At 40.8% G+C, this 24706-nt stretch overlaps 1 protein-coding gene across 5 annotated transcripts in view; it reads left to right on the top strand.

Annotated features, from left to right (window-relative positions):
• Elmo1 (engulfment and cell motility 1) overlaps positions 1-24706 on the top strand; it is a 561359-nt gene that overhangs the window by 278834 nt on the left and 257819 nt on the right. For all 5 annotated transcript variants that reach the window (XM_048786467.1, XM_048786466.1, XM_048786470.1 and 2 more), the window contains one exon: positions 1168-1272. In XM_048786467.1, coding sequence (XP_048642424.1) covers positions 1168-1272 — 105 coding nt within the window. The remainder of the gene's footprint in view (positions 1-1167; positions 1273-24706) is intronic.

Here is a 24706-nt window from a genome sequence, read left to right as displayed (position 1 = left end):
TGATTAATGGTGGAGAGTAGTTTGGTGTCTAAATAAGAGTCCTTGTGGATTTATTCAATCATTTCAAGTATATGGAGAATTTGGGTCAGTCAGGCCTTCTCCCCAGTTAGGCATATTTGTAACTGTTATGTCATCGTGCCCTCTGTGGTGACCATAATACCAGACATGCTCTCTGGGAGCAGGTGGATGTCGGAACCTTGTGGACATCTGAATTGTATTCAGTGTCTATACAATTTAGAGGCCTGAGGACTTTGTAACCCTGGACGCCTCCCAAAGCCTGTGGCCACGTGTGGCCATACTTAATCTCACACATGAGGGTGAGGAAGTTAAGGTGCTCATAGGTAATGCTTCCTGGAGTCAGCTTCTGAGATAAGTGGCAGACACATGGCTTTATCCAGATCTTTCTCCACTTCAGTGAAGCTACCAGAAATGTAATTTTTGTGTTATTTTTCTTTTTCTCACAATGTTATATGTCTATGAATAAGCTTACATTTTGAGCTGCAGCGAGGTCTCCTAACTCTGTGTATAAAAGCTGGTTTTGCTGAACCTGTAGAGCTGGAAGAAGTACCTTCTGCAGTCCTAGAAGGCTTACAGGGAGATAGAAAACACCATCATATTTGATTATTTAGAGCTTGTCTTCTGGCACTTCCGTCGTAGGAGGGAAACCAGTTCACTGATGGTCAGTGAAGTCTGCTAACATGCATTATAGATATGCACAAGGAAGACCACTTTTATATTTAATTATAATGCAATGATGAAAAAATGTACATGTAAACAAATAAAAGAAATACAGAGAGTACAAGAAGGGAGACAAGGTGGGGGCAATGCAGAGCAGGAAAGGGGAAACACTGGGAAATGAATTGGAGTAAATTATGTTATATATGAATGTGTCACAATGAATCCCACTATTATGTATAATTTTAATGCACTAATAAAACATAATAACATTTGCATGTATATCATGCTCTTAGCCTATGAAAACATTTGTATTTAAATTATAAGTATTAACTTCTATAAAACTTTAGAATTAAAAATAATGTTAAAATAGTAATGTAGCAATAAAAAATTTAAAAAATAAATTCATGGAAAGCAAATAATAATAATAATAACAACAATAGCAATAATGATAATAATAAAATCTCATGTAACATTTTATTTTCATCACAGAACCATGTCAACCCTGCCATGGACTTTACTCAGACTCCTCCTGGAATGTTGGCTTTGGACAATATGCTCTACTTTGCTAAGCACCATCAGGATGCATACATCCGGGTAAGCATGCAAGACCCTTTTAGTTACTGTAAGTTTACTACTGAATTTTAATTTCAAACCTACAACTACAGAGGGGGTTACCTTTAGAAGAGTGGCCCCAGAGTTTTGTTTTTCTTCTATTGGTAAACTACAAAATTAAAACTTGATGAAATGGATCAGGGGGATTGAAATAGGAATTTTTGACTTTAAAATTTTCCACATGGTAATGTTTAATAAAAGACTATAGGTACTGGGAAACATTTTATATACTCTGATACAAGATTATGACAAAACTCTTAAATAACAAGGTACAGAAATGAACTATTTACCCAAAACGTACACAACCGACCTCTAATTTAGTGAGACTCCTTTAGACTTACTCTTAAAGTTGGCAAAAGCACAGAATTGTCTCTGGCACGTGGCTTCTCTTCAGTCTAATGCTGGAGATGCAATAAAATAAACCAAGCAAAAGAGAAAAATGGGAGAGATAGGGAAGTAAGAGAAATGCCTCTCTCACATTTCATAGTTGACTAGTCAAATTCCAGCTACTAAGTTAGAATAATTGGTGGACAAACAGAAGGAAGTGGAGGCCTCTGTTTTCTCTGTGATATGGAAGATATCACCTGCTGATTGGACAATGCCCTGTGGAGTGAATAGGAGTGTTTGGTGACAGTGACATAGAAAGCTTGTCCCTCAGGGTTGCACAATGGAAGCTCTGGATTCATGATGCCCCCCCACCCTTTCTTGTCTACAGAGAGAAGAGCCCAGGTGCAGTTGGGATGGGATAGATCCAAGATTGAGATCAGGGAGAGACATGAACAAAAAGGACAAGGGAGTTGGCAAGTAATCAGTATAATGAGTAGATATTAACTTAGAAAATACGTGATGAACAAGTTATCTAAGGCAGGAAGCCAAAGACTGAACTGAAAGTCAGATCAGAGCTTGCCCCTTACTTTGACATTCTCTGCTGGTCTCAGGACACTGACTTCCCAGAGACTTGGGCTCAAGAGATGGCACTGTCTTTTTCTAGTGATTTCAATTCAGGAAGTTCCTTTTGTCTAGCTAAAGTTTCTTCTGCAAACAAGGGAGACTTCCCAGCTCTCAACTGGATATTTGGAAATATGGGGGCATATTTCTTTCATTGTCACCATTCCTGGTAGGGAGCTACTGGTCAGATCTGTACTATGTTGGGCAATCTGAATAGAGAAAAATTATGCCCCCTCGTAGTGACCCCCTTGAATAAAGTCATGCCAGGTCTCCATATTATTTGTAGGTAATATATTTTAAATTTATGTGATTTTTCTATGTATGTAATTTGGGAAGCTTTGACCTATTCAGAAATATTGTTTTTAATTTGATGATATAGAGGATATCATGGTCATTTCTCTGAAAGGTTTGGTTCTTTGAAAGTGTTTGGTCAATAACAAAGTCCTCCCTAAGAAAATTGTTTTCTCATACAACTTTGATTTGACTTATATGCGTATATATTTATTGCACAAAGATTTTCTAGGAATTCAATCTGCTTTCATAGTAAGTAAATTAATATTTTTGAGTACTACGTGGTATATATCCTTGGAGAATTGAACGTGAAAAACAGAAGTCAAGTAGAAATTGAATTTACCATCAACTGATTAATGTTTGCAGATGAATGTCTCTAAAATTAGAGTTTATTGATGCTGAATGTATTGTTAATTGCATAAGAAGCATATGTCTCATGAAAAGTAGTTTAATGAATTTTCTGTTATAAGTTAAATTAATACCATAGCAACCAGAAAGGAACTTTGTACCCAGTACACACTTAAAAGAAAAACCTATGGGTAAGGAAAAGTGTGACCCTTTTTGTTCATATTCATATGCACTTTGCTTTATTAGTTAGACATTCCTATACCTAGGATGTCTATTTTTTCTCAAAAGCGATTCTTTCCTGATGTTCTCTGTGTCTTATCTGACTTTGAGGCATTAACTTCTGGATAGAAAACTAAAGCTGTTTCCATGAATGGATGTCATTAGTGGATTGTATAAAATCAGAGGCTTTCTGCAAGGGAGTTTTCTTGTGACTATGAAGATAAACACCCCAAAGATAAAGTACTAGTACTATAAATAGTGAAAGTAGTGATCCCTGACAGTGCATTACATTTTGATCTAAGAGTGGATTGGTTTCTTCTGAAACATAAAGTGGGGTTTATTTTTTTTTAAGTTTGCATTTTGATAAAATTTACCTTTTTTTTTTTTTGACAAGGTACATCCCCTGTATGAATGCAGGGATTCATTTGTTATCTATGTCTTCATTTGATAAACATTTACTCTGCATCACAGTAGTCTCACCATTCACTTTCTTTCCTAGGCAGGTTTATAGTAGAGATTTTTTTTTTTTAAAATGTATCACATACAACACACACACACACACACACACACACACACACCTTGCTCTTTATACTGCACCCTAGCGGTGAGCTGGGTGGTGGGGATTCCTTGGGGAGCAGTTTGCTCATGGTTCTAACATGGTAGAGTCTACTGCCTAGAGATGGAAAGGACAGGTACAGGTGGGCTGTGGGTGAAGCACCAAAGACCAGGCAGTTTCCAAGTCACTTGCAGCATGTCTTGATTGGGAAGGAGACACTGGACAGAGGAAAGTCACCAACACAGATATGGGGGTCAGATTAGGATAGCTTCCTGCAGGAAATGGTGTCCAGTCTGAGAGCTGTTGGATAGCTCTAGTTAACTAGGTGAAGGGAAGAGCCTGCAGAATACCCCAGAGGGGGGGAAGCCTCTGAGTGAAGGTGTAGGGGTGTGTGCTCGGGGAGCCAGCTAGCACAGGCCAAGATGGGAGTGGACAGGTGATCAGGGCTTCAGAAGCACAGGTGGAAGAGCTCATCATGAACATTTGAAGCCATATCAATGTGCCTGTTTGGACCTACACACAGTGAAGAATTTCTAAAGTGTTTTAAGTAAAGGTGATAATTAATTTTCAAAAAATCCCCCTTATTAGAAAACCAACATGAGAAGTGCAGAGTAGTGGCAAAAATAAAATTGGGGAAATTGTAGAGAAATGAAAGTAACCTGAACCAGGGTGGTGGGCATAGCAATGGAGAGAAGCTGTTTAGCTGGAGCTAAATTAAACTGGATCGTCTCCAACAAAGAGAGAGATTTCTGGCTTGGAGGAGTAGATGAGTGGTGATGTCATCATAGTCCACCTCCTTAAACATTCTTCTTCCCTCCAATCTGTTCCTCTGTAGCATTGCATTTGATCTTAATGGCTTCCCTGCCAAAGTCTGGTACTTTCAGACCCACCTTTCATGCCAACTGTTAGGATGATCTTTCTAAACATAGTTCAGAATGCTTCGGGGACCACTCCTAGGCCACAACTCATCTCTGTGACATTCTTGCTCCCTACCTACCCCGCTTTCTGTGTTTTCTACCCTCCACACTGTGATGGACTTCTTTGTCCCTACAGAATGAGGGCAGGCTGCAAGCCAGCCAGGCAGATCCTCAGTGCTGGATCTTGGCTGTCACTCTTCTTTGAGCCCAAATGCCCCTCCCACACCATCTGCCTGTTGAACAACCCTCAAGTAAAGCTCATCCCTCTGCACAAAGCTTCCTGGCCTTCTACGCAAATGACATTATCGACTCTCTTTACACCCTGCACACATGACAATATTATTCCTATAATCTCTTATAGCTTTAAATGTATTTACTTTCTGTCACTCCTTGTGCACTTATAATTATGCAAGGTCACCACTATAGCTAGACCCTGGCACAGTACCTAGCACATAGCAACTTTCAATAATTTCTTCTTAATTAAGCAAGTGAAGAGTTTCTTTAGTTTTATCTAAGTGGTCTCTTGCCAATGATTTTTTTTCTTTTTTTTCTTTTTTTTTTTTAATCATCTGAGAATCATGGCCTTTATTTCTCATAACAATTATAAAGGTATATTTTGCCACATGCGTTCCTTGACGGTGGATTAGTTCCTTATGTAATATTTGAATAAACTTTTGTAACCATGTACTAATGAAAGCGGTGGATGTAATTGAATTACCCCACACTTGGACGGGCACAGAACATGAGGAGGAATAGCAAATCTGAGCATCCCACTGTGCGTGGATAAAATCTGGAGGCATTGCATGATTTCAGACTTCTGAGTCTTATTTACTCTGGGCATAATTGCTCTTAACTTGTTCTGGGGATGCTTCACTCCCCAAGTCTCCCCACCAAGGGAGCATTAGGTATTAGGCTCTCTCTATGAGGAGACAGGTGGATGTGTTCCTGCTGTTAGTGTTTCAGAGACAAGGTAACAGGAAGGAGCTGAGGGAGTAGTCTATTTTGATTCTGTGCTCCTCCTACCCATGACAATCCTCAGTATACTGGTCACTGTGGGAGCCAAGATTCAACCATAAAACAGGAAGTAACAGCTAGGAAACCCAAGACTCCCAAACACAGGATAGCCAGGGCTGAGGGGAGATGCTCCAACTGACAGAAAGGGTGGTTTCAGGACAAAGTAATTCTTTTTTTTTTTTTTTTTGATACCAGAGATTGAACCCAGGGATGCTTAACCACTGAGCCGCATCCCCAGCCCTTTTTTATATTTTATTTAGAGACAGGGTCACACTGAGTTACTTAGGGTCTTGCTATGTTGCTGAGACTGGCATTGAACTCATGTGATCCTCCTGTCTCATCCTCCTGGCATACAGGCGTACGTCATGATGCCTGGCTCAGGAAAAAGTAATCCTTAACGCTAATACCCAACTTCCTGTTTGATTAGAGAAAATGAATGCATGGTACAGGTTAGATCATGCAAGCCAGACTGCAGAGGTTAGCTCAGTCTTCTAGAAGCCCTAGGAAATATGCATTGCTATCACTATTTTATAGGTTCAGAAGCTGAAACTTAGAGAAGTACAGAGATTCACTCTGCCAAAGAGCCAGTAGACAAATGCAATTCAAACTCACATTTTTGGATGTAAATCTCAGGTTATGTTCAGTTCTGCAGCCTCCTGTCCCATGTTGAGTGTGATGTAAACAGCAGTGCTGTCCCATTTGATATGGAAAGGGGACAGAGTCAGAGACGATTAGATGGGACATTCACAGGACCATCAGACAAGTGGTTGTCCTCAGTTATGATCTCCCTAAATCCATCCTGGTCAGGAAGCAGTTTCTAAAAATGAAAGGCTGTGCCTTCCCTCTTTTTGTTACAAACCTTATAGACAGTATCAAATTGTCTTTATTAGATTGTAAATCCTTTGAAGACCGAGGTCATCTCTTTCCTATATATCACTGTATCACCAAATATTTGATTGACACTTGAACAATGTTCTTTAAAGGAATAAATGAGCCCAGGGAAGGTATCATTGCAGAGCTTTCCGGACTTCAGATGTGGTCTTTCAATTCAGACTAGCGACATGAGAAGGAGCGTGACAGAAACATTCCAGACCTTCAAAAACTATTGCTAGTCATCTAGCCCCCTCTTGGCATTCCAGCCAGACAGAAGCATGCTGTGCATTAATCTCAGACCCTAAAAAATTCAGATAAACTTTTATTGTGCTGCAATAAAAGCCAAATGCATGCAAATGAGATGGTTCTATTATTGCTTGTATCTTTCTCAGAGGATAAAAAAAATATACAGAAAACAAAAATAGTCCAGCTTCTTAGATGCTAAAAATAGCATCTAAAGGAAGAAAAAAAATCTCTTTAACATTCACAATCATTCATTTGTTGACTCATTCAGGAACTATTATCAAACACTACTAAGCACTGGGGCCATGCATAGAAGATGTGGTGAAGAAGAAAGCTAGGGTCTGAAAAGCAAGCAAGGAAGAGAGTGGCAATTTGTTTTTTGCTTATGAGGATTCCTTGTTCCCTTTTGGATTTTTAGAAACTATCTATACTGAGCACCTTTAATGTGTTCTCAAATCTTTTTAATTTGGGGGTGGGTACCAGGGATTTAACTGGTGCACTTGACCACTGAGCCATATCCCAGCCCTATTTTGTATTTTATATAGAGACAGTGTCTCACTGAGTTGTTTAGTTCCTTGCTTTTTACTGAGGCTGGCTTTGAACTCTGGGTCCTCTTGCTTCAGCCTCCTGAGCTGCTGGGGTTACAGGTGTGTGCCACCGCAAATCCTCTAATCTTTGCTTGATGCTTTTTTTTTTTTTTTCAGTTTTCCATAATATATCAAGCTGGTAAATATTTTGTCATTTTATACATCATTATATTGTTTAATTGGAATCACTCAGGACTTGCTTCCTTTCCCAGTAACCTGATTTTGAACAATGGCTTCACTTCAGAGGCAGACATCCTGATGGTTGTTTGGTAAGGAACAGAACAAACATGACTCTTTCCTCAGTTTTATTTCTCATGGTACTATGTCATAAATAAAGGTTTTCTTTCCTCTCTCCCTTCTGTTTTCTTTTCTCAGTCCTTTAGTACCCAAGGCCTCCCGCACGTTGGGCAAGTGCTCTACCACTGAGCTACAGCCCCAGCCTAAAGGTTTTCTTAATGAGGCAGCCATCCAGCTGATTTATAAAATCTTACCCGACCAAGCTGTTACCCAACAGAATTTATAAAATCTGGAGGCTTCTAGGAACAAAATGAAAAAGTAAATCCTGGAAACGGCATGTTCTTTACATACCCTGCAATTCTTTCTTTATCGAGGTATAATTGGTATACAAAAACAATTCACATAATCAATGTATGCAATTTGGTGATGTACTCTAGCAATTCTTGCTTCATTGTCCCTCATAATTTACCACCAGCGTTTATTCCAGTTGTGATAGCTGTGTATTCTGGGTGACTGTAATAGAAGATAATGAATTTCCTGAAAGGGGAACATAGAAATGTCTTTAAAAATAAGATTAATTACTATAGTTTCAAGCAATTGTGATCCAGGGCATATATATGTTTCTAAGCGAATACCAAATCAAGACAGAAATATTTATAATATGTCGAGTAAATAAGACTGTGGAAGGAGATGGATATTTCTACCTAAGAATGGCTTTCTCGAGGTTCTTTCTTTAAAGACATTTCCCCCCACAGATGAAAAATTTAAAGCATGTTTATAATTATTTAAAAACCTTAGGTGGGTTTTTCCTTCTTATGATACATACATAGTATACAATTTTTTTCAAATCATTGGGAGAAATATTAGTTGGATCTTTGCTCATGGTTGGGCCAAGGAGGTCTGATTCTTCAGGCAGAAACTTCTAGAAATGTTATGAGTTATCCTAGTATGAGGAGAACTTTTGAGCTTTTGCTCTATGTTGAGTACTTAACAAACATTATTAACATACATTATTAGTGATCTTCCCTTCCGTGCCCCCAGGTATGGGAAGATAAGGTAATCTCTGAGCCCCTTTCTTCCAGCCTGTAGATCTCTCTGCCTTGCCTATTGAGGTCCACCTCAAGCTCAAAGTCATTGGAGGAAATATCTTTTTAAGATTTTCTCCCTCCTATTTAAAAAAAATAAAAAAGCATAAATGTAATTATAATAGAAAACAGATTTGGAGCTTGTTACGAGACAACAGCTGTCCTAAATACTTTTGTTAGTTTCTCACAGCACCCCTCTGTAATGGGCACTGTATTTCCATATTACAGATGAGGAAAATGATGCACAAAGAGGTTAAGTGGTTTGCCCAAGGTCACACAGCTAAGGATGAATTAGAGCTGAATTGGATATCGAGGTGGTCTACTTCCTTTGTCCATGTCCTGTTCCTTTTAAGGGCTTATAGATGCATATGGAGGTGGCAACCACAATTCAAAGAAATCCTACAGATGTACTTTGCTTCACTGACCAATATTTTTAAAAGGAAAAGAAATTTTCACTGCTTGTGGGCAGGGTACACATTCCCTTTGCAATTAGCTGGGAGCCCCAGACTCCTTATTATACTGTGTGACTGTTGAATTTTAGTTGTCTGCCTGATGCTTGATATAATCCTTGAGTTAGTGACTATGGATACCAATGGTCTGCAGTCATTTGAGAAGTCCTGAGTACATTGGCAGCTCATGGAAGGTCCTCAGTTTTGATAGACAGTTCCCTTTGCCAGTCTATAAAGTGGAGCTGGATAGATGTATTGTCTGTTGGGGGTTTTATGTGTAGATTTGTTGTATTTCCATCCTGGTTGTAAACCTCAGAGACTGGATACTTCATCTTGTGTTGGATGCTTATTCCCTTGCCGAGAACAAAGGACTTTAATTCCAACCTCCCAAGACAAAAGGAAAGGAAAAAGCATATTTCTTGATTTCTCTTGTTGTAAATTTCAAAGAAAGAAAAAAGTCATCTGATCCTATTATAAATTCAGTGGTCCAGTGTCCCGGGAGCTCTGAGCTCCATCAGCCCTCTGCCCTGTGGTTTCAGACCACCCTATGAGTCCCTCACTGTCCAGGGTGCCTCAAGAGAACAGAACCAAAGAGCCCGTGTGCACCAAGACAGGGTGGTGGTGGAGGCGATGCTGAGTCTTCAAAGTAAATTAAGGAACTTTTAACATTTCAAGGGGGAAATTGGCAGTTTCCCAAGCGGCATAATTACAGGACAGTGTGTAATGTGTAATTAAACTTAACTATGAAGCAAATGATGGGAATAAAGCTTGGTGGCACATCATTTTTTTTTGTTCCCATAGTGCTGACAGATCTTCCCCTCCCCTTGTCCCTGAAACAGCTTCGGCAGCAATTGCTCCTATTTTTTTTTTTTAAATAAAATTATATGTTGCCAGTTAAACACAGAGTTTGGTGTAAAGGAACCTTTTTTATTTGAGTGACATTTTCCTTCTAGGTGATGTGGAGCAAAGGTTCAGTTTAGAATAACAAGGACCCTACCACACAGCCTTGCTGAGACTTTTAAAATGACTCTTTGTCTAATAATTTATTTAAATAGTTTATTCTTGGCTTTTATTTTTATTCTTTCTTTGACCAAGGTCCACAGCTTGGAGACTTGTTTTTATGTACGTTTTTTTTTTTTTTACCCCCATGTTTTAAAAATAGCAGCATTAATTTGGTTGATTGTGAATAACCAAGCTGTTACTGCCAAACAATCGAGACCCCTTGAGAGTGTGAATATATGTGATTAGATTTACTAATTGAGCTGGAAGGCACAAATTCTGACTTCCAAAGCCAACGATTTGAATGGAATGCTTCAGGCCTCAGGATGAGATCACTGTTAGACACGGGCTTGGTGTTATTTCAGAAAACTCATCATATCCTAGGGAGGGAGGGCGGACTCTGCACACATCAACAGACTGCTGGGTGTAGTTGCAGGGTCCAGGCTGCAATCCCACCACCTGCCCTCCTCACCTGCCTTCTCTTGGAACTTGATTCAGTACCTGCAATCTGAAGCAGGTCTCGAACCTGGTAGTTCCCTGTTTAGTTTTTCTTGGTACGGACCCAAGCTGGGCATCAGGTTTAGAATTTTTCATTTAGTTTTTTCTGAAAGAAATCTTAGTATTATTTACACTTTAAATACAGTGGGATTGGCTGGGGGTAACCAAAACAAAACAAAAAACCAAAACCCAACAAGCAAGACTACAGACTTCTGAACGATGTTGGACTGGTTGAGAAAAAAAAAAAAAAACCCTGAAATCCAGTGATATAATGAACTATATGCAGATGATGCAAATAGTCTAAGGTGAATTATCAGGTTAAAAACTTCAGAAGGCCCATGTGTGAATGACACCTTCACTGAAATACCCTCCAGGCCTTCTGCCAACAGTAACTATTATGGTTTCATGTTCTTAGACCTAGTTAAAACCTTCCTTTTTTGTTTTTCCAAACTGGTTCTCCAAATTTAGTTCACATTGCCCATTTTTATGTTGGGCAGTGTTAGCCAGATAGATCTGTTTTGAGTACCTGTGTGGAGGCCAGACCACCTCCTTTCTGCTGTAAACTGATTGAGCTTTCACCTCGATGTGCTTCTTCTACCTTAGCAGTGCAGATCGCCAGGCTGCACGCTGGAGGTGTGCTGTGGCTTCCTCCTCCTCTGTACTGATAGCTGTGCCGTGTCTCAGCACAGGGGTTCACACAGCAGCAGTTCACCTCTGCCCATTCCTTTGAAAGGAATAGGTTTCTGGGAATCCTCTCTCCTCTGTCGAGAGTTAGAAGATATTATAGGCCTTCTGGCCTTTGGAACATTTTAGAACAATTTTAGGTTTATGGCATAGTTAAGCAAAATGTGTGTAGTGTTCCCCTATATCCCTTCTTCCCCTTCTCCCACCCAGTGTCCCCTGTTATTGACATCTTGTCTTCATATAGCACCTTTGTTGTCACTGAGGAGCCCATGCCCACAGTCTTCCCATCATTGCTTATTAATTCCTGGGCTCTTTGTATTCACTTTGGAATTTTCAACATGGACAGTCATGTCCTGTGTGAACAAAGACAGGTTTATGTTTCCTTCCCACGTTGTACCCCTTTTATTTTCCCTCCCTAATGTACTGCGTTATTTAAAAGGATCAGTAAGATTCTGAAGAAGGATGAGAGGGAACATTCCAGCCTTGATCCCATTCTTTAGGGACAAAGAGTCAAGTTTCTCAGCTTTAACTATCTTGTTAGTATTTTGTAGATGTTCTTTACAAAGGAAGTTCTCTTCTTAATTCTTAGTTCTCAGAGACTTTTATTGTGGATGGGTGTTGGATTTTCTCAAATGCTTTTTCTTTATCTATTGATATGGTATCATGAACCTGTTGACAGAGTGGATTACATCAATTGAAGTTTCAAATGTTGAATGAGCCTTGCATATTTAGAATAAATTGTATTTCTTCATGGTATGCAATTCTTGTATATATAGTTGGATTATATTTGATAATATTTTGTGGAGAATTTTTTACATCTGTATTCAAAAGAACTGTTAGTCTGCAGTTTTCCTTTCTTGTAATATCTGTGGTTTTGGTATTAAGGCAATGCTGGCCTTCTAGAACAAGTTAATCTATCCATTGGAAGAGATTGCAGAGAATCAGTATCATTTATTCCTTATTGTTGGTAGAATTTACCAGAGAAATCATCTGGGCTCAAAGCTTCCAGTTTTGGGTAGTTATTAAGTATTGATTTAGTTCCTGTAATAGATGTGACCTATTCAGAGTATATCTTCTTGTCTGAGTTTTGGTATATTGTGTCATCTGAGGAGTTAGTCCATTTAATCTGTTATCACCTTTGTGAGCACAGAATTGTTCATAAGATTCCTTTATCATGTCCATAGGGTCTGTAATACTGGCTTCTCTTGAATTTTTGATGGTAGTTATTGTCTTTCTCTCTCCCTCCCTCCCTCCCTCCTTCTCTCTGTCTTTGTTAGTCTGACTAGAGATTTATCCCTTTTACTGATCTCTTCAAAGAATTAGCTTTCAATTTCATTGATATTTCTCTATGATTTTCCAGTTTTGAATTTCATGGATTTGCACTCTGGATTTTATTCCTTCCTTTATTCATCTTGCTTTGGATTTAACTTATTCTTCATTTTTCTATTTTCCTGAGGTGGAAGCTTATATTATTTATTTTGTATTTTTCTACTATTACTCAACTTTTTCACTCAACAGTTACATTACTACTAATATTCTTGTGGAGGTGGCTGTGCCTTCTGCAGGATTAGGTATGGCTAGACTTGCTCATGAGTTTCTGTTTAGACGTTTCATGGTAATGAACACAGGTGACCTTGATAGATACCCTCCCAGTAGCTCTGAGATCTCTGCTCTTCATTCCCTTCAGACCCAGTTACCAGCAAGCCTCTATAAGCAAGTCCTGTGACCCCACCTTCTTATCCATAGCTCCACTTTTTTCTACCTATACCACCACATAAACAATACAACCCATCAAATCTCTCTCGAATAACCTCCTAATTTGTTCTACCTGCTCCCATCTTTCCTCTCCTTGCCTGCTCTTCACCCAGTAGACAGCATGTTAAGACACAGGGTGATTCTTCAGAAATGGGGTGGATTGTGTCACCGCCCTGCTCCCTACCCTCCCATGGCTCCCATCTCCCACTGTGGCCTGTAAGGCTCTAGACTATTCTTCCTCTCATCTGTATTCTTCTATTCTTCTCCCACTCAACTCCAGCCATGAAAACCTCCTTACATTAGTCAGCTAGAGCTTCCATGACAAAATAACCAAGGCTGGGGTTTCTTAAACAACAGACACTTATTTAGTCATAGTTCTGAGGCTGGAAGTCCAAGATCAAGGTGCCAGTAGGTTTGGTTCTTCCTGAGGTCTCTCCCCTGGGTTGGAAGTGATTACCTCTTCACATGGTTCTCCCTCTGTGTACTCATGTCCCAGGTGTCTCTCCTTAGATGAATGCCAGTCATCTTGGATTAGCATCTCACATCTCACCCTTGAATTAACATCTCATCTATCTATTGATACTGTATTGTGAAATGGTTCATGATACAATATCAATAGATAGAGAAAAAGCATTTGAGAAAACCCAACACCCAATCCACAATAAAAGTTTCAGGGAACTTTTATTAATTAAAATAAAATTAAAGAGGGAAACTTCCTTGGTAAAGAACATCTACAAAATACTAACAAGATAGTTAAAGCTGAGAAATAAAATGGCTTCATTTTAGGTTAATTCTTCCCTTAAAGGTCTGATTTCCAAGTGCAACATGCTAGAATATTGAGGATTAGCAAAAATCCCTAGGAATTCAGGGAGGGGGCCACAATTCAGTGCCTCACTTGCTTGTTGACCTTGAACATAGCAGGTGTGCTGTGGCCGCTGGGCATTTCACTTGCTTTCTCTCCTGTGGATCTATTCCCCAGGCAGCTGTGTGGTTCAATCCTTCACTTTCTCTCCCCTCAGAGCCTGGAAGCTCCACAGGGTCAAGGAGCATGTGTTGGGTCACTTCTGCATACCTGTGTCCACAGCAGTGCTGGATACACGGAAGGCCCTTAGAACACACTCATTAAATATGAGTGCTGAAACCAAGTGTGTTGAGGGCCACAGATGAGTCAGGATGACACATGGCATTTTTGCCAGAAGTAGTGGTTGAGAGGTGACTCCAGGGAGCCATTAAGATGATGACTTGAGTTCTCTAGGAGTTCCCATTGAGTTCCGGTTGAGCTCTCGCGGGGATTCCTGAAGAGTTTGAGTTGGTTGGTGAAGGTCCGGTGGTGGGAGTTCTGGTTGGTGTGTGGTGTGTTCCTGGAGAAGCCGCGTGGGTGGCGGGCGTTCGGGAGAGTTCCCAGGGAGTGTGCTGGTGGAGTTTGGAAATAAAGTTTGTTCCTGCTTGAGTGGCTCGTGATTTGTGCCCAGCCAGATTGCGGCACAAGTGGGTGACTGGACCCTGCCAGAAGGTTCTGGTGCTAGGCCTTCTGGCAGGATTGACCTCAAGAAAGGAATCCATGGAAATGGATTTCTATCTGGAGCACACTTCTGGCTTTGGCCACTGTGGAATGGAAACTGAATGAGAAGCTATATTGGGATGCCCCAAAATGGCCTTGCCCCAGATACGCTGATGCTTATACTTGGATGAATCACTGCTGACTTTTGTTTTTGAGTTGTATTTATGTGACCAGAGGCTGGCTCGTATTAGCAGTCTGCCTACCAACTCAGAAGGCATTTTGCATTGGTATTATAAAATTGAGTTGGTGATGTTCCCAAATATCCCACTGTATTCATTAAAAATAGCTTCCCCTGTAGGTACTGTGGGATATGCCTGATGCACCCAGAAGTGTCTGACATTGTAAGGTAATTTTATTTTTACATTGACCTTAATGTTATCAACTTTTCCGCTGCATTAGTAAAACCCAAGGTTCAAAAATTTAGTATAAATCATAAATAATATACAGTGTTTTCTTGTATTTTATAAAGCAATGGAAACGGTTTTAATAATGGATATAACAGCACTAACAGCTAACTTCTCTTTGGCTAGTTTATTAAATGCTATTTAAGAATAAGAATTTTGACACTTGGAGGACTTGAGAATTCACGATGCCTGTATATGTGGTTTACATCTCTTTAAAAATTTGTGATTACTAAGGTCAGTGAAGCCAGCCTGGATGACCATTCAGATGGTGATACTCCCGTGCCATGGGACTTTGCCTCTCATTTCTCCAGCCACCACCATGTCCACTTATATTCCATTCCTCATTCTTCAGGCTCCTCTTTTATCGTTTTTGTTTCTGTGCTACGACCTCTAGGAGCATTAGTTTGGAATTAGATATTATGTTTTATTATCTAATCCTTATCTTCCTTAATCATGAAACATTCAAGCAGGGACTGTCTCTTTTGTCCTGTGCCCTCACTGTCAATCATTGAATCATTTAATTTAATTGAATCATTGGATTCATTAAGTGAATGATGAAGGATATGCTGTGCAGAATCCCTGAGGTGATGAAAGGGACAATGTGTTGCCTTCCTTCTTCCCCTGTGATGTCTTTAATGGTCCTAAGTGAAAGTGCCAAAGGATCACAGCTGAAGCTTAACTGGGAAAGAACTTTTTTGATGAGCTGGTGGGACCATCTGATGGCTAAGGTTGAAGCTACGTGGTATTAAGCCTTATGCGATGCCTTCATTATTAAAATTGTGAGGACATGTGCATGGTACAAGGCTAGACATGAGTTCAGTCTCAGCCATTAAGACCAAAGTTTAGTTAATTATTTGGGTAGAAGTGTCAATTCTACTCATAACCTGATAGCTTGGTGGTCTGTAGATGGCAATAACCAAAAGTAAATAAATAAATACCCCCAAATGAAACAAAACAAAAAGCCCTAAAATTTATTGAGTGAGGAATGTGTGCCCCGCACCGTTATGAACATTTTTACATGTATTCCCTACTTGACTTCACAGTCACTTTCCAGGGTGGACACTGTTATTGTACCCATTCTGCAGATAAGGGCACCAGGGGTTCAGGGAGGTTAAGTAGCTTGTTCCTAATTACAATAAATAGTAAATGGCAAACTTGGACTTTGGATCCAGGCAGTTCTAGTGGAAATGTTTTAGTACTCCATGGCCAGTTCAAGGGAGTGAAAATAAATAACTTAAAAAACATTTTCCCTGTAGCATGGGGTGCTTGCCAGTTTCTGTCGTATAAATAGTCCCTCATGGCTGATGTCAAGCTACCAACAATTCCAGGCTTGCAGGCCTTTTGAAGGTCAAGAAGTTCTGCTTAGCTTGCTCTCACATGTGGCTTAGGAGATCCCTCAAGAGCCTCTACCTTTTCAAGGATTGTCTTGCTTGCTCCTCTCAGCAGTAAGCCAACTTTGGAGAACTCGAGGAGTTAACTGCAGGGGTCTGATTGCTTTCATTAGGTGAGTCCTACTCACATGTGTCCCGTTCACAGTGCCAAGCAGTCATGGAGTTAAATGAGGGACACTCTCTGTCTTACCAATTCTCTCAGGACATCAGTGGGCACCTACAGATAGGTAAATCTCCATCCTCTCCACCACTGGGGAAGGGGGCACCTGAATCAGGTTGATGGCTCTACAGGAGGTTTGCAGCAATGGCGCTGATGAAGAGAGCCTTTGGGCCTGCTGGCTGTTCTTTCTCCACCTGAGGACAGTGATAGGGACACACAGAATTTTCTTTACCCGCCCTAAGTCCAGATGAGCCAGTGAAATGATTTTTATAAGAAACTCTCCCATGTTGCTTTGGGGAGCGTGAAATGACACACATTTCTTAGATGATGGTTTATCTATGTATTTTCAGCGGTGAAAATGCTGAAACCTTTCAACTTAACCTTTCCATTTCTAGAAATGTTCTTAAAGGAAATAACTTTGTAAATCAGCACAAAAATTGCTGTGGAAGGATGTTAGGCTTTAGGCAGGGGAGGGGGGTTGTGCTGAAGGTGAGGCTGTGAGGGAGAGGCCAAAGTGGGCACCTGTGTGAATAGGAGCAGAGCCAGGCAGCTGGCCTCTTTGCCTTGACAAGCTTAAGCACATTGGATTTGTATTTTTTCCTTGTCTTTTTTTTTTTTTTTTTTAAAAGAAAGAGTTTTGTGCAGAGGGCAGTGGGGATGGGAAGGATGGTGGAATGAGATGGACATTTTTACTCTATATATGTATGTGATTATACTACCAGTGCACCATGTACAGCCAGAGGAAGAAGTTGTGCTCCATTTGTGTTCAATGTGTCAAAATGAATTCTACCATCATGTATAACTAATTAGAATGGATTAAAAAAAATTTTGAAATGAAGAAGAAAGATAGTCCATGGGTATATAAACCTGTAGATGATTGTTCTTCCTAATATTTCAACCCTTGTGCTGTTTATTAGATGGACTAATGAGAAACCCAAAATAGCCAGCCCCTCTGTGGTAGCAATGTGTCCCTCATGTGGCAGAAAGAAGGACACTAGCTTCATTCCAGAGGGCCTTTTTTGAGCTGCTCTGGGTTGCTCCCTAGGAAGATCATAGTCATTCATTGCTTTGGCATATGGTACCCTCTTCCCTCTCCATCCTTATCTTCAGAGGTCTTAGAGAGGAATTAAAAGAAATGTCCCTATTCATCCTGTTCTCAATAAATAGTTTGTTTACCAATGTTTTGGAAATGTTCTTGTTTTCCAATGTTCCCTTTTCACCTGAAAGTGTCCTTGAGTCAAGTGAGGCTAGGCTTCAGGCAAGGAAGATGAAGTGGGAGTTCAGGGCATGTTTCCATCTGGAACAGGGCACTTGGAATCAGAGATGCTAACCACCGTGCCTGAGGGAGGGAATCCTGGGGGGCATTATCACCTAGGAAACACTCAGTGGTTTTGCTCCCTGTACTCCTTGTGGAGTACACAGCTCTTTGCCTCCCCCCCACCCACCCACCTGCATTCCTGGGGCCTCCTTTGTGGATGACCTGAAGGTGGAGTCAGGCAGCAGGCATCTGTGGTAGGGGACCTTCCTTTGTCATGGGAATTGGCTGTCTGTCATCCCATATATATTCCTGCTGGTTCTCACTCACAGCATCTACAGGAAGCATTTATAGCAAATACTTGCCAAGTGTTTTTCATAAACACACAACTAAGGACATTTTTCACACATTCGAACATTCTGTAAATGTTTATTTCTTCCCAATACACAAAGAAGGTTGAGCACACAGTTTGCACAAATGGGCCTTTGAAATGTGGGCTTTGGCCTGAAGAGAATCCACTTCTGAGTGTGCCTTTCCTTCCGTCTAGTCACATTGTCCTCAGGGGTGCACCAGGCACGTGAGGTTGACACCCTGGCAGTTTCCAAGTGCACTTTCCTCCACAGCTTGGAGAGCGTATGCAGATGCCATGTACCGACTGCCGAGGAGCTGCTGCGCCCCGAGCCAGCCTCATGATGACTACCAAGGGTGGAGGGTCTGGGAACCTTGCCTGAGCCCTTGGTCTGAGATGGGACTGTGGGTGACAGAGGATAGCAAGATGATTTTGCCTTATTGTGATTTAATTTCATCTGAAGATGAAGAACGAATAAGTCATGGAAACTCTCCTAGGAGAACCAGGGAAGGTGGAGGTCTCCATAGTCACTGTGGGGCACAGCCCGCCCAACCAGAGGCCAGAACTCTGTCCTCTGCTTACCATTTGCTGTTGCTAACTATTTTATTCATAAGTGCCTACTGTATGCCACACTCTGCTGCAGTATGAGAGGTTCAGAAGTGAGGAAGCCATAGCTTGACCTTGTCAGGAAAGGTAAGGCATGCACACTTCACCCCAAATGGGGGCAAAAGGGAGAATTGCTGAAAGGAAGATACAGATTAAAAAAAAAAATCTCAGGCCTTTAAAGGAAGAGATTATGTAAGGCATTTAACTGGAGAAAGTGACATTTGAGGAGAATCTAAAGGAGAAGAAAAATTGGGACAGGTGTTAGAGGGGAAGTGTGGGGAGGGGTGTCACAGATGCAGTTTCCATAGGAGGGATCCACATCTGGGCCTGTTCCTGTAGGAGGGCTCTCCCACAGCTGGGCTCCTTCCTCTTGCAGAAGTAGCCAAGATTTGGGACTCTTATGTAGAATGAGACCTAGTGAGATGAATTCCATTTAAAAAGTTAGATTTAATAATAAAAAAAATTTTTTCACATGCCTTTAACTTCAAATAAAACAACTTATGGCCTAATTTCTTAATTGGGTTTCAGTCAATAATTTTCCTATTGTAGCTAAATTAGTATATAACAACAGAAGTAACATTTCCCATTGGAAAATATGTTTCTGAAATGGCTGGCTTATTATTTGTCAGAAGAGAATGATGGGAAGGAGTTGTCTCTACTCACCTTTCCATCTCCTCCGATCCATTCCCTACACTGTGAATTTCTAACTCTTATGAGCTAAGTGAGAAAGGGAGGGGGGGAGCTGACTTAGAGGAATCCACTTTGCCACTGGCTCTCCTGGAAGGTGTTTGTTTAGTATCGCAAGTTACATCCAAATGTGTTTCAGACAATATATGTGCAAGGTAACTTTATTTTGAGACTTCCATAACTGTTGACACAGTGGTGACAATTTCTCAGTATGAAACCAGGCTTGAGAAATGTCAGGCTTAATTTTTCATGCAACGGTGACTGTCAGGCAAAGCCCAGCGTCTTGGTGTCTTTGCATTCTGGTGAAGGAGATGGTAGGCATTTGTATTCAGTAATGAATGTTGAGCCCTGTGATCTTGAGATTTATTGCTAATATTGCCCAAGATGCAGAGGGGCTTCTTTGCCTTCATTCAGCATCCATTTCCCAGTTGTAATTAATCTTTATTGCATTCCATCACTCACTGTGGTTTGAAATGTTAAAAAGATGCCTCTGGAGAGAGAGGCTGGCATCCATGTCTTCTCCTTCAAGATGGGACTGAGAGCTCATCTTCTCCACAAGGCTCCCCCTCCTTGCCCACTTCACCCCATCTACATCCCTGATGCTTTCCTGTAAACAATGCAAACATTATAGAAGCACCTCAAAGAGGTGGCTAGGATGTGAAAGTCTGCCTGCCCCACAGAGCCCATCCCCTTTTATCTTCCAAATAGATTATAAATCCCTATCTTCCAAACAGACTATAAATCCCTCAAGTCGTTATTTAGTTCATGCATACATTTTTTTTTTTGTATTGGGAAATGAACTCAGGGGCACTCAATCACTGAGCCATATTCCCAGCCCTATTTTGTGTTTTATTTAGAGACAGGGTCTCACTGAGTTGCTTAGTACCTCATGTATGCTTTTTTACAAAGCATCTAGCAAGTTGCCCCACAATAATAAATGCTTAAGATATCTTTCCAATGAATGAACCAATGAAAGAGGGAAGTATTGTAGGTATTTGGGGAGGTGGAAGTGGAGACCTAGAATTCAGCTGAGAAATTTGAGGAAGCAGTGCTCTGTTTTTCAAAACGTGGACCTTGGACTTGCAGCAACAGAATCATCTGGGAGGTTGTTAGAGAGGTGGACCTCAGACCCCACCTCACCCTGCTGAATCAGAAGCTGCATTTTAACAAGCTCCCCCAGTGATATGTGAATACCTTAAAGTTTGATAGATAATGTCTGTACAGTAATTTAAAATGTGACTTTCCAGAAACAACGGCAAAGAAGTGCATTTGGTTTGCATTTAAGCAGAGTACTTTGGAATAGTTTTCCATCAGGAGATTGCATATGATGTGGTGAGGCTTCACCATTACAACCCTATGCCCTGTCCTTGGGCCTCCTATAGGACATGATAAAGGTGATAAATATAAAATGGCAAGAAATTGAGCCATTTCTAAACCATCACCTATAGTGATCCTATCTGTTCAGTTCTAAACCGCAGCCAATTTACTTAAGCTCTAGGGTCTTGATTTCCTCATCTGTGAAATATAATCCTGTTTCAGCGGCTAGTGAAGAACAAATGAGCAAAACACTCGAGAGTTTACACATGGTAATCATTTGATCTATAGTTAGACTTTTTAAAAGAAGTTTTGAAATTCGCATACCATAAAAGTAACCCTTTTAAAATGAACTAGTCAGTAGCACTTAGACATTCACAATGTTATCCATGTATCACCTCGATCTACTTCCAAGACATTTTCATTGCTCATCCCTCCTCCAAAAAAAAAAAAAAAACACACACAAAACATGGTATACAATAAGCAATTTGCTTCCTAGTTCCCTTCTCCCCGGTCTCTGGCAACCAACTATCTGCATTCTTTCTCTAGGGCTTTTAACTTACCAATATTTTTTATTAGTTACAGACAAAAACCAACTACCAGATTTATTGCTTTTTCCATCCACTCTCATTTCTTTGCATGTCTTTAGAAACCAGAGGTTTGCTAATGATGGAAGCTGGGAGGATTTATGTGAAATACCTTTTTAAATTAATGTTTTTTCAGTGCTGGGGATCAAACCCAAGACTTCATGGATGCTAGGCAAGTGCTCAGCCACATCCTCAGCCCAACGTGAAGGGCCTTTAAATCAGTGGTTCCTGAAGTACAGTCCCAAACTAGCAGCCTCCACATTACCTGGGAAACACAGATTCTTGGTTCCGTCACAGAATGAAACACAATTCTGGGGGTGGGGCCCAGCAATCTGTATGTTAATATGTTTCTAGGGGATTCTAATGCATGTTCAGTTTAGAGAACCACTTCTTTAAATAAACAAACCTGTGGTGGTGCCTGAAGATGCCCTCCGCCCCTGCAGCCATCCTTGGATCCAGGAACACTGTGCTGGCCTGAGAGAGGAGATATGCCAGCCCAGCTTCTTCCGTGGAGGTGTCTGCTGAGGAATAGGGACCTGCTGGCCTTGGAGCGGTCAACAGAGCTGGTTCCCGGGCCTCCCTCGGTGATATTGAGTCACTGTGCACATATAAACACAAGTTGTTCTCGCTGTGATTTAATACCTTCTGTTCCACTCACTTGAATATTCAAAGGGAGGGCCTTTCAGCAGAGCCTGGCTCTGATTGCTAGGTGTGTTTCACAAGTCTGGCTTTTGTTGCTGTATATCAAAGTGCGGGGAGCATTTCTTTTTGGTTGATTAATGTTCAATTCGAGGTCTGTTATGAACCTCCAGGCTTTAATTACTACACCATTACCCAGTCAATTCCTTGCCATTTTATATTTATGTCCTTTATTATGCCTCTGTATGTGCAATTGCCTAATTTTATTCTAGAAGCATTTCACCTCATTAGCTGGGTTTTATTCCATTCCTCTCATTTGTCCAGATTGTTATTTATCTCAGTTCCCTGTGTGCATTTTCCACTTTTGTATTTTCACCAATTTGACCTCTGAATTTTTTTTTTCCCTCCTCTTCCTGGAATGCATTGTTCTTTGGCCCTTGGAAATAGCTCCTGAAGGTTTTGCACACCTTGCTCTGGGTGTTCTTTTCCTTGGTGGTCAGTTACACTGATACCCCTAACACAGTTGTTTTCGACCTTCTGAAAGCCCATTACAGCTCATCATCATAATGGCCAATTAAGACTCAGGGAAGGTGAAGGATGTTGCTAAAAATAACCTTTAAATATTCTCTTTGATTCTTTTGCAACATTCTCATCCTCAATCCCCTCCAGTAGCTCAGAAGTATTTAGGGTTTGGCTTACTGACTTGCTTATTTTCTTGGGTTCCACCCTAGACCAACTAAATCACCCTCACAGGAACTGTCCAGAGGTCTGCATTTGATAAGCCCTCCAGGGAATTCTGATGCACACTAAAGTCAGAACCACTATCACAAAGAAGTGCTGCAGGAACTTCAGGGAACCTAAGTCAGAAATAATGTTTATTCCACTCAAGTCCTCACTTTGCCAAAGAGCAGTTACTAATCTGTACAAGTTGTGTTTTGCTTTCTGCTGCATTTTTTCCCAATAGCTTTACCCTAGCTGCTCTAAGAATATTTCAGAAATGCAAATGATAATGCCCAAGAACAACAGTTCATGGCATTGTTAGAACACTATTGGTATCAACCACCACCATTGTCCAATATTTGCTGCGTTTGGGGCACGAACTGTGTTTTCATTTAGTCTTATAACCCTTTATAAGATTAAAAAAAATATAAGACTGATAAAGATTTGGTTTATAACCCTTTGTGGTAGAATTCTTGCCTCCATTTTTTACACAAGAAAACTGAGGTTAAGCAATGTGCACAGTCACCAAGAAACAAACTTTGTTAAAAGTAGATACAGGAGGTTTGTTTCTGTCCAGAGTCACGGTGCTCTTTACACATCTGTTTCATGTTAAGCCCTTTCCTCATCAAACCTTCATTACTATTTACCTTTTCTTTTTTTTTTTTTTCCAGCAGGAGTTAGTAACCAGGAATGTGGGTTCTGGAGTCCGCCACCTAAGTTCCTGGGATGGGTCTTTTTTATTTCTGTGCGGTGTGACCTTTAACAAGTTACTCAACATCTCTTTGCCTGATTTCCCCATCTGTAAAGTGGAATGGTGTAGCATTTCTGCTGTTAGTGTGTGTGTGTGTGTGTGTGTGTGTGTGTGTGCATTGTGTGAAATGAGACAATCAATGCAAAGCTTTTAGAACAGGTCTGGGGGATAAACGCCATCTATAAATATCAGCTGCTGTTTATCTTTTGCTGTCATCTTATCTGCACCCTTAAAGTTTTTTTTCTTTCAGGATTATTTTCCTCGGAGCCTCACTTCCTGTCATGCTGATCTGGACTAGCAGCCTATTCTTCTAATTTGTTCTGTTTTGTTTTTCTGCTCTGCATACTTACTATAATTTTAATGTTCTTTCTTTGCCCATTTAAAATCATCCTATTAGGACTCTGGCATGTTTCTTTAATTCCCTGGACTTGCTTACAATTCGTGATCACTATTAACCTTGTGTGCAGCCCCCTCGAGGCCACTTAGTGTTCTTCCCAGTGCTCGTCTCTGACTTCCTGGGGACCCGTCGCCATGAGCATTGGTGCCAAGGGAGTATGGAGGAGAAGTGACTCCTTCGTGGCTCCCAAGCCTCTGCAAGAAGAAATAAAGCTGGTTTCCTCTTTGACTTGGGAGAGGTCTGGGTTTTGGGGGTGTGAGGTAGGGGCAGAAGCTTCATTCTGGGCATCTCTGTTACTAATGTAAAGTGACTTCTTCGTCGGGGTATGGGGGTGCTCTCCTGGTTAAAAATTTAGTTTTATCTCTTGGGTCAAAGTGGTCATTTCCCTTAACTGGGGGCAGAAGAAAGATTTTATAGTATCATGAGGTTGCCAAGGGGTCTGAAGACAGATGTTGGTTGGAACTGCTTAGGATTAGGACTTCACTATGAAAGCATCATGCCATAGAGTGACTTGTTCTTTGGGGTTTTTGCTTATTCTCTCTCCTGGCAGCACTTTGTGTTCCTGTGGAGGTTTCTGCTTGAATGCAGTTGCAGGGTACTACCTGTCATGGACTTCCAACATAAATAGGTGAGGACACTTGGCTATGCGTCATATGCTCAAGTGACAAGAAGGTGTCTGCCTTACTTTCATATGTCCTGAGAGGCCCGTCATCAGACAGCCAACCTCACGGCATTCATGATTTTGGTTTATTTGCTGGTGTGTTGTGTTAAATGCTGGCCAAGGGCCACCTGGGAATCGAAGAGGGAGGGCAATGAGTTATACATTGAATATCATCATGAATATAATTCTGTTCAGGGAAAAAAGGGTGATTCAGACATAGGTCTAATGAGA

This window comes from Marmota marmota, unplaced genomic scaffold (genome assembly GCF_001458135.2).
Source record: "Marmota marmota marmota unplaced genomic scaffold, marMar, whole genome shotgun sequence".
In the NCBI taxonomy this organism is placed as follows: domain Eukaryota; kingdom Metazoa; phylum Chordata; class Mammalia; order Rodentia; family Sciuridae; genus Marmota; species Marmota marmota.
Note: the sequence above shows the minus strand (reverse complement) of the source record. Positions and strands in the feature narration are given on the sequence as shown.